Source organism: Piliocolobus tephrosceles, chromosome 10, assembly GCF_002776525.5.
Source record: "Piliocolobus tephrosceles isolate RC106 chromosome 10, ASM277652v3, whole genome shotgun sequence".
NCBI classification, from domain to species: Eukaryota; Metazoa; Chordata; class Mammalia; order Primates; family Cercopithecidae; genus Piliocolobus; species Piliocolobus tephrosceles.
In genome coordinates, this window is record NC_045443.1 from 92,560,273 (window position 1) to 92,583,945 (window position 23,673).

General features: G+C 43.5%; 1 protein-coding gene across 1 annotated transcript in view; it reads right to left on the bottom strand.

Moving 5' to 3' along the window:
* FGD6 (FYVE, RhoGEF and PH domain containing 6) overlaps window positions 1–23,673 on the bottom strand; it is a 136,401-nt gene that overhangs the window by 10,121 nt on the left and 102,607 nt on the right. The window contains exons 10-17 of the mRNA XM_023228057.1: window positions 19,119–19,177; window positions 18,964–19,035; window positions 17,876–17,944; window positions 17,244–17,327; window positions 15,293–15,372; window positions 4,522–4,624; window positions 2,814–2,960; window positions 1,806–1,908 (exon numbers count right to left, since the gene is read on the bottom strand). Of these exons, the coding sequence (XP_023083825.1) occupies window positions 1,806–1,908; window positions 2,814–2,960; window positions 4,522–4,624; window positions 15,293–15,372; window positions 17,244–17,327; window positions 17,876–17,944; window positions 18,964–19,035; window positions 19,119–19,177 (717 nt within the window). The remainder of the gene's footprint in view (window positions 1–1,805; window positions 1,909–2,813; window positions 2,961–4,521; window positions 4,625–15,292; window positions 15,373–17,243; window positions 17,328–17,875; window positions 17,945–18,963; window positions 19,036–19,118; window positions 19,178–23,673) is intronic.

Here is a 23,673-nt window from a genome sequence, read left to right on the forward strand (position 1 = left end):
AGAGGTCAGTGTGAGCAAAGGCAGAGAGGTATGAAATTAAATAATCTATTTGGAGAATAATGAGGCCAGATTAAAAAAGGGAGCTGGTTTGAAGGAAACTGGACTGTTGTTTATACGTTTTAGGCTGGGGAGTGACATGAGCAGATTAAATTTGGAAAAACTGATTATATTTGGCAGTACTAAGGAGAAAGCACTAACAGCAGGAAAACTTGTTAGGAAATTATTATAGTTGTCTAGATGAGAGATAACAAAGGCCTTATTAGGGCTGGGTTGGAGAAATCAAGACAAAGATTTTTGACGATAAAATTGACAAGAGTTACTAACCAAATGTGTATAGGTGATGAGGAAGGAGAATTCAAAGACAAATTTTGAATGTCTGCAGTTTATACCATATACCCAGACTAACGGGAGGAACATAAAGGAAGAGATGGATGGATCTTCTTGGAAAATGTATACAGACAATAAATTATTAATCTAGAAATATGTGCACTCTAAAATATCATGTCATCCACTTAGAAATTCCTCCTTGCTAATAAAAAGCTATCCTTCAGGGAAATGAAGAACAGACTTTTAAAAATTTAGATCCTGGCCAGGCGTGGTGGCTTATGCCTGTAATCCCAGCACTTGGGGAGGCTGAGGCGGTGGATCATTTGACGTCACAAGTTCGAGACCAGCTTGGTCAACATGGTAAGACCCCCATCTCTACTAAAATACAAAAATTAGCCAGGCATGGTCACGTGTGCCTGTAATCCCAGCTACTCAGGAGGCTGAGGTAGGAGAATCGCTTGAACCTGAGAGGTGGAGGTTGCAGATTGTGTCACTGTACTCCAGCCTGGGCAACAGTGGAAGACCCCATCTCAAAATAAATAAGTAAATAAATAAAATTTAGATCCTATAGTTTTCAGGAATTTAACTAAAAATCTCTTCCCAAAACATAGACCTGAGCAGTCCTGCTAAGCTGCATTCATTTTACTGGAGGACACCTACAAATAAGGAGCAGGGAAATAGGAAGTATCATTTCGTGTTTGGTCAAAAAGCTGCACATTCAGATGTACAGTAAGATCTCACTGAATCAGTTCAACTGACTAGAATTAAGCTAACGAAGTGCCACCTAATACGCTTCCACAGAGAATTACTTTACATATAGGTAAAATGATTTGTAATGAGCACGCTATCGTGTGAAACTATAGAGACTTCAAAATTACTTGAAAGTTAAAGTTCGCGGCTGGGCGCGGTGGCTCAAACCTGTAATCCCAGCACTTTGGGAGGCCGAGACGGGCGGATCACGAGGTCAGGAGATCGAGATCATCCTGGCTAACATGGTGAAACCCCGTCTCTACTAAAAAATACAAAAAAATTAGCCGGGCATGGTGGCGGGTGCCTGTAGTCCCAGCTGCTCAGGAGGCTGAGGCAGGAGAATGGCGTGAACCTGGGAGGCGGAGCTTGCAGTGAGCCAAGATCCGGCCATTGCACTCCAGCCTGGGTGACAGAGCAAGACTCCGTCTCAAAAAAAAAAAAAAAAAAATAAAGAAAGTTAAAGTTCCCTTTTACTGTTTCAAGTGTTTTACCCTGTAATTCATTTCTACAGTTTTCTTAGCAAAACCTTTTATACAGACTAAAACCAAATTTCAGCCCAACCTCTCCCAGAATTACAACAAAATATGATTAAGAAAGCTTACTATAAATTTGGAGATAAATACCAACAATCATATTGCTAATGTACTGAAGGTGTTTCTGTCAGAAGGTTGTTTGAAAACATCTGAGGAATAAAGGAATTTTTGGTTAAATCTTTACTTATATATTACCTAATTTCTGCAGTTCTTGGAAACAATGTTCACATACTCTTGCTGGTTGATTTTTCAGGTAATCTAAGCCATACTTATTGGATGAACAAGCTTGGCATACAATCTGAAAACACATTGGAATTACTCCATTAATTTCATTAGAATAACTTGTGTTTCCAAACCATAAAGTATGTTACAATTTACAGTGCCATCCACTTTTCAAAAACAGTTTCAGAGTCACTGAGTCTCACTTTGTCTCAATAATAACTCTAAGGAGTTCAAGCATATAGTGAACTAATGCATGGTACCACCCTTGAAAGATGAAGGGGCAACAGATGATTACTTACAGAGGGCTGACTACATAAAATAATAAAGTCAAGGGGTTAATACATGCAAAATGCTTAGAACAGTACCTGGCATGCAAAAAAGCCTGTGAGGTATACTGATCACCATCATTGTCACCATCATAATCATCACTGCTGCATCAAAGACCACATCTCTGCTCCTCTACCAAGTTTTTGGGCTCCGTACTAAATGCTCTTTAAATAGAACCTCATTTAATCTTTAGTATAACTCTCTGATGTCACTGTTTCTACACCCATTTTACTAATGAGATCATGAAGGCTTAGAAACATCACTAGGGATAACTTCAACACTGAACATTTCCCCTACTGAATACTATAGATACTTAGTACTAGAGAGATGCAGTTTAAATAATAGCCGTAAATAATAGATGTAAATGTGAGGGCCGATTTAATTGTGGATGTTAGATTTCGTTTTTGAATCAAAGTTATTTATTATTGATGTTCTAATGTAACTCTGAAGTAGGAGGCTGGAAGTTCACTAAGAAGATTCCCCCTGCCCCTAAATATTTAGAGAAAACACCATTCATGTTTTCTACCATTAACATAATAATTGTTATTGTTATTCTTGAACTATCATGGTTTACGAGGGGAAATATGCTTCCTCACTATGTACAGTCTGGAGACAGTGAAGACCACAATGGAGATGGGTGTTATCTTCGCCAACCTTTCCACAGGCCCGGCAGTGGTGTCGTCTCCAGGTCAGAGTAAATTCACTTGTGCAGATCATACACATTGTGGCTCTGGTATCTGGAATCCAGATGGGAGCCTTCGACCCAAGAGGACTAACTTCCTCTTTATTTTCTGAGTCTGCCTGCGGAAGAAGAACAGCTTCTGATCATCTCCATGCACACTGCCTGCCTTTTTATTCGGCAGTGTCATCTCACACTACCACTAAGATGGGGATGAGGGCCAGGCGCGGCGGCTCACGCCTGTAATCCTAGCATTTTGGGAGGCTGAGTCCGGCGCATCACATGAGGTACGGAGTTCCCGACCAGCCTGGCCAACATCGTGAAACCCTGTCTCTACTAAAAATACAAAAATTAGCTGGGTATGGGGGCCGATGCCTGTGATCCCAGCTACTCAGGAGGCTGAGGCAGGAGAATTAGTTGAACCTGGGAGGCGGAGGTTGCAATGAGCCGAGATTGTGCCACTGCACTCCAGCCTGGGCAACAGAGGGGGACTCTGTCTCAAAAAAAAAAGATGGGGATAAAATATGGGCTATTGGCTGAGAGAGGTGGTCACGCCTGTAATCCCAGCACTTTGAGAGGCCAAGGCGGTCAGATCACAAGGTCAAGAGATCAAGACCATCCTGGCCAACATGGTGAAACCCCATCTCTACTAAAAATACAAAAATTAGCTGGGCGTGGTGGCACATGCCTGTAGTGCCAGCTACTCGGGAGGCTGAGGCAGGAAAATCGCTTGACTCCGGGAGGCAGAGGTTACAGTAAGCCGAGATCGTGCCACTGTACTCCAGCCTGGCGACAGCAAGAGTCCAAAGAAAGAAAGAGAAAGAAAAGAAAGAAAGAAAAAGAAAGAGAGAGAGAGAGAGAAAGAAAGAAAAGAGAGAAAGAGAGAAAGAGTAAGAGAGAGAGTAAGAGAGAAGAGGGAGGGAGGGAAGGAAGGAAGGAAGGAAGGAAGGAAGGAAATAAATATGGGCTATTGGCCAGGCACAGTGGCTCACGCCTGTAATCTCAGCACTTTGGGAGGCTGAGGCAGGTGGAAAACCTGAGGTCAGGAGTTTGAGACCAGCCTGGCCAACATGCTGAAACCCCATCTCTACTAAAAATATAAAATTAGCCTGGCGTGGTGGTGCATGCCTGTAATCCCAGCTGCTCAGGAGACTGAGGCAGGAGAACACTTGAACCCAGGAGGCAGAGGTTGCAGTGAGTTATCGCACCATTGCACTCCAGCTTGGGCAATAAGAGCAAAATTCCGTCACAAAAAAAAAAAAAGAAAAAGAAAAGAAATATGGGTTATTATATTTTTCATGTATTCAGAATACTAAGTTTAGCTACAATCTAAAAATCTTCTAATGCAAAATTAACTTAAAAAGATGATTGTGGTAATGGGATGGCAGCTGATTAGTTGAACCTTAAACTATTTCGTATTTTCTAAATTTCCTACAATGAAGGTTTATAGCTGAGAAAATACATCAATATGCTAGATGCTATCACAGACTTGCAGTGAGACATTAATAGAAGGATAAACTTTCAGTGCTGAAATTAGACATTAATCTGTAGAGTAACTCTCTGATGTCCAGTCCAATCACTCTCTGAAACACATGTTGCTTTCCTAAACCCCTGTGAAATGTTTAAGGTAAAACCTTTGAAATGCACTGGGAAAAAAAAAAAAAAAAAAAAAGAAGACAATACCTCATCAAGACTCCTACTAGGACAGAAGGTGATTCTTTTCTTGGCATACTCTTCTATTGCCCTGGAAATCGCTTCTAGCCATTCATCCCTTTCTGTGGCAGAACTGTTGGGGGCAAAAGGTTTCATCAACCAGATGTCAGCTTTTGTTCTTTTCCTTTTTCTTCTTTTCTTTCTCCCATGGCAACAGATCCCACCACCCTCCAACAATACTAGTCAAAAAAGCAGCAACTCTGAGGTTTAGTGAACAGATCATCAGAACAGACAACAAAGAACCCATGATGCATTTTAGCAAATACGATGCTTATTTTTTCTTTCCAAAAGTTCTGCTTTATATTAAATAGCTTTTGAACTCTCCTCAATTTGGAAATACTTTTGGTTTGGTTTAAAGGATAATTGTACAATTAATAATTATGATTATTTATACAGCCAGGGAGTTTCTTAAGACATCATACTAGAATTTTAAAAGATTCTAATAGGTCAAGTTTCAAATTCCAATTTATAGCATAGAATACTAAATATCTTTAGATTACTAATTACTAAAACTTTCTTGAAAGGGCACTGGGGTGAAGGGAACATATTTTTTTTTTTGTATTAGAAAGCAGATGTTGACAAAGCTGTTCACATGGGAAAGGCAGCAGTTGTTGTTAGGGCTTCTCTACCTATTTCACCCACCAAGTTCTCTGTCCCTACCCAGTTCATCAGGAAATATCTTTTCATTCAGCGCCAGATGGGAATGGGCTAAACAGGGGCAAGCTTGGTCAGACAAGGGTATTTTTTTTTCTCTCTTTTTCCAGCCATGCCTCTTTCCCAAAACCATGCTAACTCCAAATTATTACTGGTATCAGCATACTTACGACACCACTGTTTACATTTTGTTTTGTATGTTTAAAACTGAGAGGCACATGTTAGGTATTATAAATAAAAATAAATATATAAATCTATACATACACAGTAGAGAAAGAGCAGAAAAGAGGAAGGGAGAGGGAACGAGAGAAAGACTTTAATAAATAATTAAAACTCCATCCTAATAAAACAAAATTGATCAGAATGGGACTGTGACTGTGTTAAAAAAAAAAAAAAAAAGTCTGTAGTTTAATTTAGAGAGGCATTTTGAGGTATACAGAAGTAAAATTGGCCAGGCACGGTGGCTTACGCCTGTAATCCCAACACTTTGGGAGGCTAAGGTGGGTGGATCATTTGAGCTCGAGAGTTCGAGACCAGCCTGGCCAACATGGTGAAACCCTGTCTCTACTAAAAATACAAAACTTAGCCGGGTGTGGTGGTGCATGCCTGTAATCCCAGCTACTCGGGGGGCTGAGGCAGGAGAATTGCTGGAACCAAGGTGGTGGAGGTTGTAGTGAGCTGAGATAGTGCCACTGCACTCCAGCCTGGGTGACCAGAGCAAGACACTGTCACAAAAAAAAAAAAAAAAAAGAAAAGAAAGGAAGAAAGGCAGAAGTAAAATGACCTGATATCTGCAATTTGTTTTAAAATACAAAATTATGAAACAGGAAAATCAGTGACAAAATCTTGATCATTATTTTTAGTTTTGGTGACTGAATATGCAGTTTTTGGTATTATTTGCCCTAATTTTAAGTATATTTGAACTCTTAAACAGTGTTTCTAAAATAAAAAATTCCACCATTAATAATGGTACACATAGACATATGTTGCTGTATTTCAGAGAACCCAGGGCAGGTCAAGAATAGAAACCACTCACCTTGCCTACAATCATCATTCTCAGAAAGCGCCTCCCTAATCCATGGCTTCAGTGCCATTTAGAATGTTCATTCACATGGATTAAAAAAGGTAGAAATCCAGTTTACAAATAAAATTTTGAAACACATTTCTCAAATTTTCGTTATATACGAAGAACAACAAAAAAGAAATAACCCCTTTCTCTCTAAACCAAACAAAACCCTGCCTTATTTACCACTACTATTGTAGCATTACTGCCAAAACTGGATGCCATTTAACAGTTACTACGTCAGCCAGCTCTGCTAAAGGCTTAGCAAATGTCACCATGTCTCACCCTCACAGCTTCCCCATGGAATATACATTGGATCTTACACCCCCTGCCCCCAACTACAACATCACCACCCACCTTCACCATTTACAGGTATGGAAACTGAGAATTAGTAACGTTTCATAATTTGCTTTATAGACAACAGACTATTAAGTGATGAGCTGGTATTAAACCCAAGTGTAGTTAAGGACTGAACCTCTCACCACCAGGTCATTGCTAGCCTCTGCTCATGTTCTCTGCAGAACTACATGATGAGAATACACGCTCAGGGTTCCAAGCAAACATTCATAAAAATTACCATTTCTCCCTCCCTCCCCGACTCCTCACCAGAAGAGTAACAGAAAGCAGAGAGGCAGATGGTAAATTTGAGAATTGCTGTTGGATTCTTCTGGAACCCGGGGAGCATGTGGAATGTGATTCAACTGTGCAAATCATGTCACATATGCTGTTCTTTCATTTAATCATTCCTGGCTCTCTCCTGTGTGGGGTTCTGCCAAGACAATGTTTACCAGCTCTTGATAACACATTTCTCACAGACCACACACATTTGCCCGCAGCATCCAGTGGAGATATTCTAGTCTCCTTTTGTAACATGATTAGCAGAAGAATCAGCATCTTCTTCAAACTGAAAAACTGTTAAGTCAAGTATTATTTTCTTTATAGAATGTGTATAGTACAACAATGCAGATTTGTGTCAAGTAAGTACCACTTTCCCAATGACTGCGATGAACTGCCAAGGGTTAAAAACCTGCCAGGCATGGTGGCTCATGCCTGTAATCCCAGCACTTTGGGAGGCCGAGGAGGGCAGATCACCTGAAGTCAGGAGTTTGAGACCAGCCTGGCCAGCATGGCAAAACCCTGTCTCTACTAAGAATACAAAAATTAGCCAGGCATGGTGGTGCACACCTGTAGTCACAGCTACTCAGGAGGCTGAGGCAGGAGAATCACCTGAACCTGGGAGGTGGTGGTTGCAATGAGCTGAGATCGTGCCACTGCACTCCAGCCTGGGCAACAAAGTGAGACTCTGTCTCAAAGAAAAAAAAAAAAAAAAAAAAAAAAGGCGGGGGGGGGGGTTAAAAACTCTTCAATAGAAAGGATTTGGGGTTGTTCGACCATGCCACACCATTTACTACTTGGACTAACTGCAGGATGCCTCTGAGGTTCAAAGGCCACATCACTTTGATTTGTGAGTAACATTGTGAGTAATGTTCACTAGGAGCCTACTAAGCCAGGACCTAAGCCAACAACTGGGCACACAAAATATACCTCACTCGTAAGGATGCACACTGAATTGAGGTGAAACATGTAATTAACATATCATGTAACAAATGAAGATAAATAACATAAAAGTAGTAAATTACCTTATGTAAGTAGCAGGGATGGCTTTGCAAAGGTGATGACAAAGTTAGGGCTTGAAGAGTTACAGGAGTTTGGCAGGGCACTCTGTCTCTCTGTGTACCCTCATTCAGTCTGCCAGGTGTGGTCATCTCTAAGCTGCCCAAATATATGCCTCTGGCCCCGACTCCCCTCTGAAATCCTTAGAGAAACTGCCCCTTGATGGCTGCATTTGGATGTTGCATAGGCACCTTACATTCTACATGCACACTTGAAACTCAACTCCCAATTTCTCCCCTAAAGCTGCTCCTCTCCCAGTGCTCCCTGTCACAGTGCATGGCACCACCTCCCAATTCATAGTATATGCTAGAGTCTCCTCTGAAGAACTCCTCTTATACCCTGTGTCCAATCAGTCCCCTCCTTTAGGTCACCTCCCAAATCATATTCCATGCAGCAGCCGTAAACTCTTTAAAAAATGCCAATCTGATCACATCATTCCCTTGTATAAGCCTTTCAGTGGCTTTCTGTGGCTCTTAGGCTAAAGAGCAAATCCCACAAGATGGTTCTGCAGCATCTAAGTCACCTGTCCCTCCAGGCTTGTCCTGGGTCATTCTCCTTCTCATTCTTGAGCTCATGCCACACTGGCCTTCCAATTCTCTGAATATGTCATGCCCCTTCTCACCTAAGGACCTTTGTACACAGTGCTCCTAATGACCAGGAGGCTCTTCCTTTTTCCTCTTTGCCCCTCTGACTCCTACTTATCTTTCCTAAGTCAGTATAAACAGCAAGGGTTGTAGGGAAGAGGCTGCCCTCTCTCCCGCATTGTAGTTTAAGGTGCTTTGCTTTACAGACTCCTAGCCCCCAGTACTTTTTCTGTGCATCATTTAATCACCCAATACTTAATTGTGTTAATATTTGCTAAGTGCACGTCCTCCTCCATGGAATGTCAGCTCAGTGAAGGAAGGGTCCTTTTAATTTTTCTTTTTGAGACAGAGTCTCACTCTGTTGCCCAGACTGGAGTGCAGTAGTGTGATCTCCGCTCCCTGTAACTTCTACCTCCCAAGTTCAAGCAATTCTCCTGCCTCAGCCTCCTGAGTAGCTGGGATTACAGGCATATAGCACTATGCCCAGCTAATTTTTATATTTTTAGTATAAAATATTAAACGGGGTTTCACCATGTTGGCCAGGCTGGTCTTGAACTCCTGACCTCAAGTGGTCCGCCTGCCTTGGCCTCTCAAAGTGTTGGGATTACAGGCATGAGCCACTGCACCCAACTTGACCCTTTTAATTTTTAATCTACTATGTCCTGATGCCCAGCACAATGCCTGGCCCAAGGTAGAGGCTCCATACTCCTTACTGAACAAAGGGATGAACTGCAGGTGGAGGTAACACCTGTGGAAGGCAGACAGCGGTGGAGCTGGCTGGCATGCAGAGTCACACGCAGATCTGTGCTGATAGAGCACGCGGTGTGTTGGTGGGAGGGGATGGAGAGACTTAATAGGGATGGGGCCTCCTTACCCCCTTTAATATGGGATGCAGTACCAGACTAACTGGTTGGAGGAATATGGAAGGAGATCATGGCATACCAATGACATTCAATATGCCTTAGCTCTCTTTCCCTCATGCCAGCTTGATCCTCCCTTGGAAATTTATTTTTCCTTTATCGAGAACTTTCCAGTTCAATTATTTCTCCTGCAGAGCCCACATTCAGCCCATTATTGGGCTTTTTCTGATTCATACCATTGTTCATCATTGTAAACCAAGACACACCATCATCTACTGCCCACTCACTACCTGGTTGCCCAACTTCTACTCTAGTCTCCTGATGGTCTGTCTTCTACAAAGAAGCCGGTGTGATCTTTTACAAATATAAAGTAGATATTATCACTTGGCTGAAAACTCTTAAAAATGCAATGACCTTACTATGGGTGGCCCCCAGCTCTTGCCCCCAAACTGTAAGTCACATTTAATCTCCCCTGGTACTAGGCTCTCCCCGGAGTACTAGGCTCTACCTATACTGGACGTCTTGCTGTTTCTTTAACATATTACACCCTTACATACCTCCCTGGTATGTCTTTTGTTCTTGCTGTTCCTTCCATCTAGGATTTGCTTCTGGTCTCTGATGCTCCTCAGAGATAACTTTTCTGATCCCCCCTCTTCCCATAAAAGTTCTTGACCTCATCACTTTCTATCTGCTCAGCCTACTTTATTCTTCTTTATAACACTGAACACTTCAAATTATTTATATGTGCATATATATAAATAAACCCGATTATTGTGTATCTCCCACTTTAGAATAAAGGCTTATCCTTAAAGGCAGGGATTGCACATCCCCAGCTCCTGGACAGGGTAGGTGATGCCCAGTAAACATTTGTTGAATGGTTGATAGTGGACAGTCTCCTTCCCTAATTGCTCTCCATCTGCCAGTCTCCAAACAATGACTTCCTCTCATCACTAAAGTTAGACTCAGCAATGATTGCTCTCAGTTATCACTGCTTATCACTGAGCCCCAGACTACTAACAAAAAGACAAACAGGATTGCCTGGACCAGCTGGCCGCTTGCTGCCGTGGCTACACCGTCTCACCCACTCATGTTACTACTGCTGCCATCCACAGAGGGCTGCTTCTTGGCAACAAGACTCCCAACTTTGAGGCACTGTTGGCTGATACAGCACTGTTGGCTGTATCTGTTCCCACGACTTTCTAGGAGACTCCTGTGGCATTCTTTTTTCCCACCCTCAGGACTCTACACCAGTTTACACCATGGAGCTTGGCAGAGCTGCAAAGCTGGCACCAGAATTCACCAAGAGCAATGTGAAGTTGATTGCCCTTGTAACAGGCAGTGCTGAGGAACATCTTGCCTGGAGCAAGGATATCAATGCTTACGACAGTGATGAGCGAACAGAAAAATGTCCTTTTCCCGTCATTGATGGTAAGGATCAGGAAGGACCTTGCCACATTGTTGGGCATGCTGGATCCTTCCGAGATGGAAGAAAAGGAATGGGTGTGAGAGCTTGTGGTGTTTATTTTTGCTCCTGATAAGAAACTGAAGCTGTCTACCCAGCTACCACTAGCAGCAACCTGGATGAGATTCGCGGGGTAGTTCTCTCTCTCCAGCTGACAGCGGAAGAGAGGGTTACCACCCTGATGGATAAGAAGAATGGAAATAGTTACGTTGCTGGGCATGGTGGCTCATGGCTGTAATCCCAGCACTTTGGGAGGCCAAGGCGAGCAGATCACTTGAGGTCAGGAGTTCCGAGACCAGCCTGGCCAACATGGTGAAACTCTGTCTCTACTAAAAATCCAAAAAAAATTTAGCCAGGTGTGGTGGTGCACACCTGTGGTCCCAGTGACTCGGAACGCTAGGGCAGGAGAATTGCTCGAACCCAGGAGGTGGAGGTTGCAGTGAGTTGAGATTGCGCCACTGCACTCCTGGGCGACAGAGCAAGACTCTGTCACAAAAAGGAAAAAAAAAAGTTACAGAAACATAAACTTTGATCAGAGCTGTTCATTAAACCTGTCTGGTACTGATCTGGAAATCATGAACATCCAGGTATTTACCTGACAACCAAAGAAAGAAACATTTACTATAATTTCCTGAATTAGTTAATCTTAATAAAATAGATTACTGTTTTTCACCAAGGCTCATTTTTACTGGGGAAACAGAAGTGCAATTAAAACTTGACTTTTCTATAGGCATTTCCTCCTTCGAATTTTGAAAATAACTTTCTTGATTTTAAGAACCAAGCTCAAGCACTCACTGGGAGCCTGATACATGGGGGTCTTAATGTTCTTTGAACTTTCTTTCTTTCTTTCTTTCCTTTTTTGAGATGGAGCCTCACTCTGTCGCCAGGCTGGAGTGCAGTGGTGCGATCTTGGTTCACTGCAGCCTCCGCTTCCCAGGTTCAAGCAATTCTCCTGCCTCAGCCTCCTGAGTAGCTGGGACTACAGGTATGTGCCACCACACCCGACTAATTTTTGTATTTTTAGTGGAGACAGGGTTTCACCATGTTGGCCAGGATGGTCTCGATCTCCTGATTTCGTGATCCACCCGCCTCGGCATCCCAAAGTGCTAGGATTACAGGCGTGAGCCACTTCGCCCGGCCTTGTTCTTTGAACTTTTGTTCAAACTCCTCTATCCCTCAAAAATGAAAAAAGGGCTGAACGCAATCCTGCCTGTAGCACTTTGGGAGGCTGAGGCAGGTGGATCACCTGAGATCAGGAGTTCAAGACCAGCCTGGCCAACACGGTGAAACCTCATCTCTATTTTAAAATTTAAAAAGATGGCCAGACATGGTGACTCACACCTGTAATCCCAGCACTTTGAGAGGCTGAGGCAGGTGGATCACTTGAGGTTCGGAGTTCAAGACCAGCCTGGGCAACATGGTGAAACCCTGTCTCTACTAAAAATACAAAACTTAGCTGGATGTGGTGGCACATGCCTGTAATCCCAGCTACTTGGGAGGCTGAGACACAAGAATTGCTTGAACCTGGGAGGCAGAGGCTGCAGTCAGCCGAGATCGTGCCACTGTACTCCAGTCTAGGCAATAGAGCGAGACCCTGTCTCAAAAAAAAGGAAAACAAAAGAAAGACAAAAGTCACAATGCCAAGTGATCGAGAGTTTACCTGCACTCTCTAAATATTGGTATCTGGTGGATGCTTCAGGTACCCCCAAGAGCTTTGCTTGTTCTGACTGGTAGCTACACAGCATTTGACAAACACTGCACACAGGTATTTGTCTTCTCCTGTCATTCTGTATGTCAGGCAGCAGTGGTTATTGCATTTCAGAGGAGTAACACACCCCAGGATGACTCTTGTCGTCCTCTGATTTTGGGAAATCAGACATTTGGTTTGAGTCCTTGACATTCATAGACATAAGCAAAATTATAAAGGTTGTCAGAAACACCTAGGTTCAAATCATAGCTCCATTGCTTACTACTCATGTAACCTTAGATGTGTTATTGAACCTCTCTGAGCCTCCATTTTTCTAATCTGGAAGATCAAGATAATACCCCACAAAGTTATCATGGAACTTAGAAAATAAATAGAAAACAGAACATGAGCACTGTGACTGATGCAGAGTAATACATGATTCTGGCCACTACTCCATCTGCTCCTAAGATCCTAGCTGATTTTAGTGGTATGGACAATTGGAAACAGACTGCCTGGGTTCAAATCCTGGCTCTGCTAGTATAGATTAGTGGCTTTTCTCAGCATAGAATGGTTATAATAATAACAACTTGCCTCAACAGGTTGCTGTGAAGATGAAATGAAGTACTACACATAAGGTCTTTATGACAGTGCCTGGCATACAGTAAGTGTTACAAAAGCATTTGCTTCTATTTTTATTAGATCAAAGGTTAAGTCTGAGAAGAGTGTGTCTCATTATTTAGATTGTGCAGTGGAGCATGCTATGACTATTGGCATCTCTCCCTTCACTAGTCAAACCTTCCCAAATACCCACTTCCGCCACTCAGTCAGTAACTCAATAATGTATTTTTATGAGTCATAGAGTTTCAGGTTTCCTTAGCACTTGAATTACATTATGGTAATATATTAAGTCACTGCAGGTTCCGGTATGGGGCAAGATGGTATCATAAATAACAATGGATTTCTTTTCCCTCCCTCCCTCCCTTCTTTCGGAGACAGAGTCTCACTCAGTCACCCAGGCTGGAGTGCAGTGGAGTGATCTCGGTTCACTGCAACCTCCACCACCCGAGTTCAAGTGATTCTCCTGCCTCAGCCTCCCGAGTAGCTGGGATTACAGGAACATGCCACCATGTCTGGCTAATTTTTTTGTATTTTTAGTAGAGATGGGGTTTCACCATGTTGGCCAGGCTGGTCTCAAACTCCTGACCTCAGGTAATCCACCCACCTTGGTTTCCCAAAGTGCTTGACCAAGGCGTGAGCTACTGCACCCAGCTCGTAACAACGGATTTAAAGCAAAAGACTTCAATTTGCATCCTGGCTGTGTCAACTATGTATCCGCAAGACAGCAACTCCATTTATCTGTAATTTAGTTTCCTTACTTTTAATAGGAGATTACACCTACCTCATAGATTTGTTAGAACCTTTAAGTGACACATACAAATTTCCTAATAACCTATAAAGCACTAGTTGTTCTTAAAAACAATCTGAGGCGGGGCGCAGTGGCTCAAGCCTGTAATCCCAGCACTTTGGGAGGCCGAGATGGGCGGATCATGAGGTCAGGAGATCGAGACTATCCTGGCTAACATGGTGAAACCCCATCTCTACTAAAAAAATACAAAAAAACTAGCCGGGCGAGGTGGCGGACGCCTGTAGTCCCAGCTACTCAGAAGGCTGAGGCAGGAGAACGGCGTGAACCCGGGAGGCGGAGCTTGCAGTGAGCTGAGATCCAGCCACTGCACTCCAGCCTGGGCAACAGAGCAAGACTCTCTCTCAAAAAAAAAAAAAAAAAAAACACACACAATCTGAAATAGTCACTTAAAAAAATGATCAGCAAAGCACTTTCACCATTGTTATTCTGTTCAGAAGAACATTTTAATCTCTGTGCTTCTAGCATACTATTGCCTCAGCTCTCAGCCACTTCCTTGCATGGTAAATGAAGAGTAAAACTGCATGGTATTGGGAAAGAAGAAAAAGAAGAAACAAAAAGTCAGTAGTTAGCCTAAATGCAAAAACTGCTGGCAATATCTGACCCTGTTATACTGACAAAAATCTATTTTTATATATTCTTAAAATAGGCCAGGCACAGTGACTCACACCTGTAATCTCAGCACTTTGGGAGGCCAAGGCGGGAAGACTGCATGAGCTCAGGAGTTCAAGATCAGCCTGGGGAACACACGGAGACCCCATCTCTACAAAAAAAAATTTTTTTTTTTTGAGACAGAATCTCTCTCTGTCACGTAGGCTGGAGTGCAGTGGTGGGATCTTGGCTCACTGCAACCTCTGCCTCCTGGGTTCAAGCAATTCTCCTGCCTCAGCCTCCTGAGTAGCTGGGACTACAGGTGCCTGTCACCATACTTGGCTAATTTTTGTATTTTTAGTAGAGATGGGGTTTAATCATGTTGGTTAGGCTGGTCCCAAACTCCTGACCTCAAGTGATCTGCCCAGCTCAGCATCCCAAAGTGCTGGTACTACAGGCGTGAGTCACCGCACCAGGCACACAAAAAAATGTTTTTTTAAGTTAGCCGGGTATGGTAGTGCATGCCTGTGGTCCCAGCTACTCAAGAGGCTGAGGTGGGAGAACTGCTTGGGCCATGGAGGTGGAGGCTGCAGTGAGCCGTGATTGATTGTGCCACTGCACTCCAGCCTGGGTGACAGAGTGAGATGTTGTATCAAAAAAAAACCAAAAACCAAAATTTTCCTGACATTCCCTAGCAAGCAGACTGAGAATGAGGAAAAAAAAAAAGAGAAGAAAAAACTTACCTGGCTGAGAGAATGAAGGAACGTTCTACACTTTCAATCTTTAATTCATTCTGATAGGCTTCTTGGGTAGGTTTTCTGACCTGGAAGAAAGCACAACAATTTGAGCTGACTCATCCTACTGAAAAACGTATCAATAAGCTGAAGTCTAATGGCCCTGGCTCTGACATCCACGACAAACCTTCCTATCCAGCTTTCTCTACTGCTATTCTCCTTCATCTACTCTATGCTCCAGATGAATTAAAAAGCCCACATGCTGGCCCACCTTTCCCACCTCCAGGACTTTGCTCACAATATGCCCTCCACCTGGAATGCCTTTCCCCTACATCTCAGCATGGCCAAATGTGACCTATACTTTAAGGTCCACTGGCTCTTCCTCTTTTCTCCTTCTTTCCTAGCTGCTCTCAAAAGCTGCAGGCCAGTCCCCACCATGATCATCAAACACTGCAAGTTCTTTATTTTCTGAACTCCCAAAACTGTAATTATGCCTTTATAGTGATACTCATTACTGTCTACTTTATAGGTATTTATGTGTAGTGTACTATCTTCCCAACTAGTTGCTAAGTCCCTGGGGGAGGAAAGACAATAAGAATCATGCTTCAACTTATCTTCGTATTTTCCATCAAACCCATTACTGTTTTGTTTATAGCAGTTCTCAGTAAGTATCTTATGAATAAATTAATGCATGAGTGAACAAATGACTACATGAATGAATAATCAAAAGCATAAACAGGCAGGGTGCACTGGCTCACGCCTGTAATCTCAGCACTTTGGGAGGCAAAGGTGGAAGGTGGGTGGATCACTTGAGGTCAGGAGTTTGAGACCAGCCTGGTCGACATAGTGAAACCTCATCTCTATGAAAAATATAAAAATTAGCTGAGCCTGTAGTCCCAGCTACTCAAGAGGCTGAGTCAGGAGAATCTCTTAAACCTAGGAGGCAGAGGTTGCAGTGAGCTGAGATCGCACCACTGCACTCTAGCCTGGGCAACAGAGTGAGACTCTGTCACAGAAAAACAAAACAAAACAAAACAAAAAAAACCAAATGCATAAATAGTAACATATATAGAGAGAAAAATAAAGGATGTAAGAAAGATGTTTATCTTAGGGAATTTTCTCTAAGTATATCACATATTTGTTGTTATTATTTTTAATAGAGATGGGGGTTTCACTACGCTGCCTAGGCTGGTCTCTTAACTCTTGAGCTCAAGCTATCATCCTCTCTTGGCCTCCCAAAGTGCTGGGACTACAGGTGTGAGCCACTGTGCCCAGCCTTTATTTGAGTTTTTTTTTTTTTTTTTTTTTGAGATAGAGTCTCACTCTGTTGCTCTGGCTGGAGTGCAGTTGCACGATCTCAGCTCACGGAAACCTCTGCCTCCCAGGTTCAAGCGATTCTCCTGCCTCAGCCTCCTGAGTAGCTGAGATTTATAAGCATGCGCCACCATGCCTGGCTAATATTTCTTTTCTTCTGTATTTTTAGTAGAGATGGAGTTTCACCACGTTGGTCAGGCTGATCTCGAACTCCTGACCTTGTAATCCACTGGCTTCAGACTTCCAAAGTGCTAGGATTATAGGCATGAGCCACCACACCTGACTTTATTTGGGTTTAAAAACAAATCACCTGGGTGAGCATGGTGGCTCACGTCTATGTAATCCCAGCACTTTGGGAGGCCAAGGCGGGCTGATCACTTGAGGTCAGGAGTTCAAGACTAGCCTGGCCAACATGGTGAAACCCGTCTCTACTGAAAATACAAAAATTAGCCAGGTGTGGTGGTGGGCACCTGTAGTCCCAGTTAGTTAGGAGACTGAGGCAGAAGAATCACTTGAACCCAGGAGGTGGAGGTTGCAGTGAGCCAAGATTGCACCACTGCACTCCAGCCTGGGTGACAGAATGAGACCCCGTCTCAGACAAAACAAAACAACAAAACAAAACAAATCATCTAACAGATGCACAGACCTTCATTCCAGCCAATGAGAGCATGTTGTTCAGTTTATACATTCCAGACTGCACTGGTGTTGTATACAGCAGGGCATCATTAAACTGAAAAGTAGAAACATCTCATGGGACAAAGTAAAGAAACACATTTCCGCTGCAAAGATTTTGACAAGATACAAGATTAAAGGATAAATAATACCTTAAAGGATAAATAATACCTCTTTGCTAATAGCTTTCTGAATAAAATACTTATATTCTGCTATATACACTAGAACTACCTAGAATGTTTTATTAGAATATAATTTAAAAGGCAATTTCTGGAAAACATGCTTTATTTCCAAGTTCTGTAACAGATTTAATGTTTTTTGAATTCTAAATCCCACGAAGGTATTACAGTCTGCCTAAATAAATGATTAGAACAATTTTCCAAGTTAGAAATGGAATAAATTCCAAAAGGAAATAATCTTCTGGTTATGCATCATAGCAGACTTTATTTCCCATACTTGAAATTCAATTAAGCAGTATAGCCAGTTGAAGAAGCCACCAAGGCTGATACATGAAGGTACTAAGCTTATCTACCATGTATAAACGTCTCCTTTCCTTAAGCAACTATCCCTACCTCGGCCAAATCAGAGCTACACAAGTCCTCTTACCAGGAAAAACATTCGAGGTTGCATCACTTTCCGAGACAGCTTCATCAGAATTCCTTCTTTGAGAAAAACCTGATTCATACAAACACACACCCATTTAGTCCTACAATCACAACACAACAATATAATCTCCTTTTCAACTTTCTTTCCCGAGAATTTTTTTCCTGACAGACTGGGGAGCCACAGTTCCCTTGAGATTTTTTTACAGTCATAGTTAATTTTAAACCTTTAAATCATTTAGGAATCGGACAAGCAGCAGGGTTGGATAAATCCAATATTGGCCCCAGGGATACTGCATGGAGGGATATGTAATTGACTGAGCGTGTACTTGATCCTGAAGCATAACCAACATCCTGACAACTGCATTTTGTAACTTTCCTTTCATTCCCTAGGCCACTTTTGTGCTATATAAGGAGGATCAAAATACCAATTTCCTCCCTCCCTTCATCTTCTCTTAAAGATTTTAAATGAAATTGTCTTCAAAACTGTGTGAGGCTGCTGGCATTACACAATAAAACGATCCCATTAAATCAGATACTCTGTGGGGTCCCTTGCCGCTCCCCTAATTTAATTGGACTTACTTCATGAATGGGCTTATTCCTTTTTTTTTTTTTTCTTTTTTTTGAGACGGAGTCTCGCTCTGTCGCCCAGGCTGGAGTGCAGTGGCTGGATCTCAGCTCACTGCAAGCTCCGTCTCCCGGTTTCATGCTATTCTCCTGCCTCAGCCTCCCGAGTAGCTGGGACTACAGGCGCGTGCCACCTCGCCCTGCCAGTTTTTGTATTTTTTAGTAGAGACAGGGTTTCACCGTGTTAGCCAGGATGGTCTCGATCTCCTGACCTCATGATCCGCCCGTCTCGGCCTCCCAAAGTGCAGGGATTACAGGCTTGAGCCACCGCGCCCGGCCAAATGGGCTTATTCCTAATTCAGTTTTCACAGTGACTTATATCATGAATGTTTTGAACGGATAAAGTGATCAAGACTGAGAAGAGTAACAAAAACAACCTATTTTTGTAACAGAAATGATAAACAGATACAGATGGTACCTAAATGCATCGTATTAAGTTTGCAAAGAGCAATCTAAAATGCTTACCCGACCAGGCTGCACAATTTCATGGTGTCCATTTAAGCTGTACTGAATTTGCATAAGTTTCTGAAAGTTGTCCTACAGAAAGACAACGGAAAGCATATGAAGGCCTGGGCTTTCAGGTTCAAGACCACACCAGCCACTGATAACAAGACACTTACTCCTTGCTTCATGGTGTCATTGGCGTGGTTGGCTACCTCTATAACAACAGCAAGGGCATCTGAAAGAGGCAGGAACAAAAGGTGCATTTAGTAATTACAATGGAAACAAATAGTTTGCAACATTAGGCAATTCCAGGGGACAAGATAGCTAGTTTATAGCAACCAACCTCTGGAGAAGCTTAGTTGACTGTGAGTAGGCAGTCAACTAAGGTTCAATGAAGGCAAAACCAAACCAAACCAAACACCACCACCACCACCACCACCAAAAACCTGGTCAAAACAATATATAGGGAAATAATGAGCCAAAAGAAGGCTCTAAAGAGACACTGTACACCATGTTTATTAACAGTATGAATGTCAGGATTGTTTTATGCTGTGATTTGATTATCCTATTCAAGTTTACAAGGATAAGGATGGGATTTCACCTGGAAGATAAGGACCATCCAAGTATAAACTATCTGGGAGAAAAGGATCGTGAGGGAAAAGGATCTTGATACAGGAAATGAAAATTATGAGAAATGACTAAGATCAGATCTCAGTCTCAATCTGATTCCAAGAGGCATGAATTAGAAATGGGGGAAATGGCCGGGCACAGTGGCTCAAGCCTATAATCCCAGCACTTTGGGAGGCCGAGATGGGTGGATCACGAGGTCAGGAGATCAAGACCATCCTGGCTAACACGGTGAAACCCCGTCTCTACTAAAAAAAAAAAAAAAAAATACAAAAAACTAGCCGGGTGAGGTGGTGGCGCCTGTAGTCCCAGCTACTCGGGAGGCTGAGGCAGGAGAATGGCGTGAACCCAGGAGGCGGAGCTTGCAGTGAGCTGAGATTGCGCCACTGCACTCCAGCCTGGGTGACAGAGCGAGACTCTGTCTCAAAAAAAAAAAAAAAAAAAAAAAGAAATGGGGGAAATGCCACATGGAAGCATCCTAGATCTTAGGAATTTGCAAGTGTCATTTTGTGAGCTGGGTTATTAGCTTCATGGGCCTATCTGTGTTTTATTCTTTTTATTAACCCTTTGCCTTTAGCAAAGTGTTTTTCCGTACTCCAGCCTTGTTATCTTTGTAACTAGGTCTAAAGGAAAAAGTTTGCATTTTATCACGTTTGGGGCTGCAGTTATTCTCAGCTCAGGGCCACAGCGCTCCCTTAGGGACATGTAAACATGTATAAAGACAATTTTTGGTTGTCACAATAACCAGGAAGATCCACTGGTCTTCAGTGGGTAGGAGGCAGGGATGCCAAACTCCACGCACTACTCATTAGAAACCCACACAAAGATTATTCAGTACAATACGACAGTAGCATTCCCACCGAGAAAAACTGGTAGAGTGTTAGAAAGGGAAGCATCTCCTTCCAAGGCTGCTGTGGTAGTGACAGTGGTCATCAACAAAAGGACTATTAAACAAAAGACTGGCTGGGGTGCTGGCTCACGCCTGTAATCCTAACACTTTGGAAGGCTGAGATGGGCGGATCATTTGAGCTCAGGAGTTCGAGACCAGCCTCAGCAATAAGGTAAAACCTTGTTTCCACAAAAAATCCAAAAATTAGCCAGGCGTCGTGGCTCATGTCTGCAGTCCCAGCAATTTGGGGCGCTGAGATGGGAGACTCATTTGAGCCCAGGAGGTCAAGGTTGCAATGAGCCCAGATCACACCACGGCACTCCAGCCTAGGTGACAAAATGAGGCCCTTTCTCAAAAAAAAACAAATCAAAAACAACAACAACAAATCAATTTCTGAAAAGGGGTTGAGGTGTTTTGGTCTAGTTATTGTAATCTACCAAAGGACAGTCTTCCTGGAGGTTTCTGTATTCTTTCAACATGTATCATCATCACTATTATTATTATTATTGTTTTTTGAAACGGAGTCTTGGTTTGTCGCACAGGCTGGAGTGCAGTGGCCGGACCTCAGCTCACTGCAAGCTCCGCCTCCCGGGTTCATGCCATTCTCCTGCCTCAGCCTCCTGAGTAGCTGGGACTACAGGTGCCGCCACCACGCCCGGCTAGTTTTTTGTATTTTTTAGTGGAGACGGGGTTTCACCGTGTTAGCCAGGATGGTCTCGATCTCCTGACCTCATGATCCGCCCGTCTCGGCCTCCCAAAGTGCTGGGATTACAGGCTTGAGCCACCGCGCCCGGCCTTCATCACTATTATTAAAAGAAGGCAGGTTTTCCTTATAGAGAGACCCCGACTATATATCAGATTTTTTTTTTTTTTTTTTTGAGACAGAGTCTTGCTCTGTCTCCCAGGCTGAAGTGCAGTGGCATGATCTTGGCTCACTGCAACCTCCACCTCTCAGATTCAAGCAATTCTCCTGCCTCAGTCTCCTGGGTAGCTGGGATGAGAGGCACATACCAGTATGCTCAGCTAATTTGTTTGTTTGTTTGTTTGTTTGTTTTGAGACGAAGTCTCGCTCTGTCGCCCAGGCTGGAGTACAGTGGCTGGATCTCAGCTCACTACAAGCTCCGCCTCCCGGGTTTACGCCATTCTCCTGCCTCAGCCTCCCGAGTAGCTGGGACTACAGGCACCCGCCACCTCGCCTGGCTAGTTTTTTTGTATTTTTTAGTAGAGACGGGGTTTCACCGTGTTAGCCAGGATGGTCTCGATCTCCTGACCTCCTGATCTGCCCATTTCGGCCTCCCAAAGTGCTGGGATTACAGGCTTGAGCCACCGCGCCCGGCCTGCTCAGCTAATTTTTGTATTTTTAGTAGAGATGGGGTTTTGCCATGTTGGCAGGGCTGGTCTCAAACTCCTGACCTCAGTAATCCACCCGCCTCGGCCTCCCAAAGTGCTGGGATTACAGGTGTGAGCCACGGTGCTCAGCCATATATCAGAATTTACGGCGCCTGGTACCCTCTTCACAGCAGGTATTCAAGAGGTTACCTTAGACACATTTCCTGCTTTCTGGAATTCTGCTGGAATTCCCAGTGGACAAGGGAGAGATGCCTTAAGATTTAATGGATGACAAGGCTGCTGCTGCTACTCAGTCACCTGGTCTCCCAAGCTCTACCTTCCCCACTCCATTCTGTGATTCTACTTTCCCCATGTCAGCCCTGATGCCTCTATTCCTTTAACTCTTCTCCCTACCTTTCAAAGTTATACTTGCCTCACCTTCCCTCACCCTTGGAGTCTCATCCACACTGCTCACCACTCTTTTTTTCTTGAGACAGAGTCTTGCTCTGTTGCCCAGGCTGGAGTGCAGTTGTGGGATCTTGGCTCACTGCAACCTCCATCTTCCAGCTTCAAGCGATTCTCATGCCTCAGCTACTGAGTAGCTGGGATTACAGGCATGCACCACCACATCCCACTAATTTTTGTATTTTTAGTAGCAAAGGGTTTCGCCATGTTGCCGAGGCTGGTCTTGAACTCCTGACCTCAAGTGATCCACCTGCCTCAGCCTCCCAAAATGCTGGGATTACAGGCATGAGCCATCACGCCCAGTCACTGCTCACCATATGATTGCTGTGCCTCTGGAAATATAGTGGGCCTCACGGTTTTGTTTTTTTTTTTGAGACGGAGTCTCGCTCTGCCACCCAGGCTGGAGTGCAGTGGCCGGATCTTGGCTCACTGCAAGCTCTGCCTCCCGGGTTTACGCCATTCTCCTGCCTCAGCCTCCCCAGTACCTGGGACTACAGGCGCCTGCCACCACGCCCGGCTAGTTTTTTGTATTTTTTTAGTAGAGACGGGGTTTCACCGGGTTAGCCAGGATGGTCTCCATCTCCTGACCTCATGATCCACCCGTCTCGGCCTCCCAAAGTGCTGGGATTACAGGCTTGAGCCACCGCGCCCGGCCAGGCCTCACTATTCACTGATTTTCTCATCTGTCTTTGCTGTAGCATGTAATTTCCTTTAAATAAGCTCCTTAATCTCTGACCTTGAATTTGTTTTATATGTGAAATTGACCTAATAACTCACTTTCATTGAAGGCAGAAGCCCAGGACCCAGGACAGATGTTTTCTTTCTATTCTATAAGTTCCATATACAATTTGTATCCTCACGAGAGGGGCTGCCATCAGGAATGCTCATTTTTCCTCCCCCCTATTCTCCCACTCATCTCCAGTCCTACTTTTTCCTGTAAAGCTTCCCTGCCTCTTCAACCCTCATACTTTTCTCTGTCATCCAAATAATTCTGTCCTGCTTGGTGCACCCTTACTTTGAAGTCATTTGCTTTGTTCTTTATTCGATGGGTATTATCAACTTTTTCATCAAATAGATACGATCACTGAAGACAGGAAACTTGTCAGATCCCCAACCACAAACTTTTCCTTTAAAAAAATCCACCTTTAAAAGCATAATGTATACAAATAGAAGATGTTAGAGAAGAAGTGAAATGATTAAGAGAATAAATAAGAATCTCTATCAAAAGGGTTAAAAATGTTCACTTTTTATTCTGCAAATGTAAAGGATATACAACAATGTGATCAGGCTGGGTGTGATGGCTCATGCCTATAATCTCAGCCTTTGGAAGGCCGAGGCGGGCTGATCACTTGAGACCAGGAGCTTGAGACCAGCCTGGGCAAGACAGTGAAACCCTATTTTCTACAAAAAAAAACAAAAAT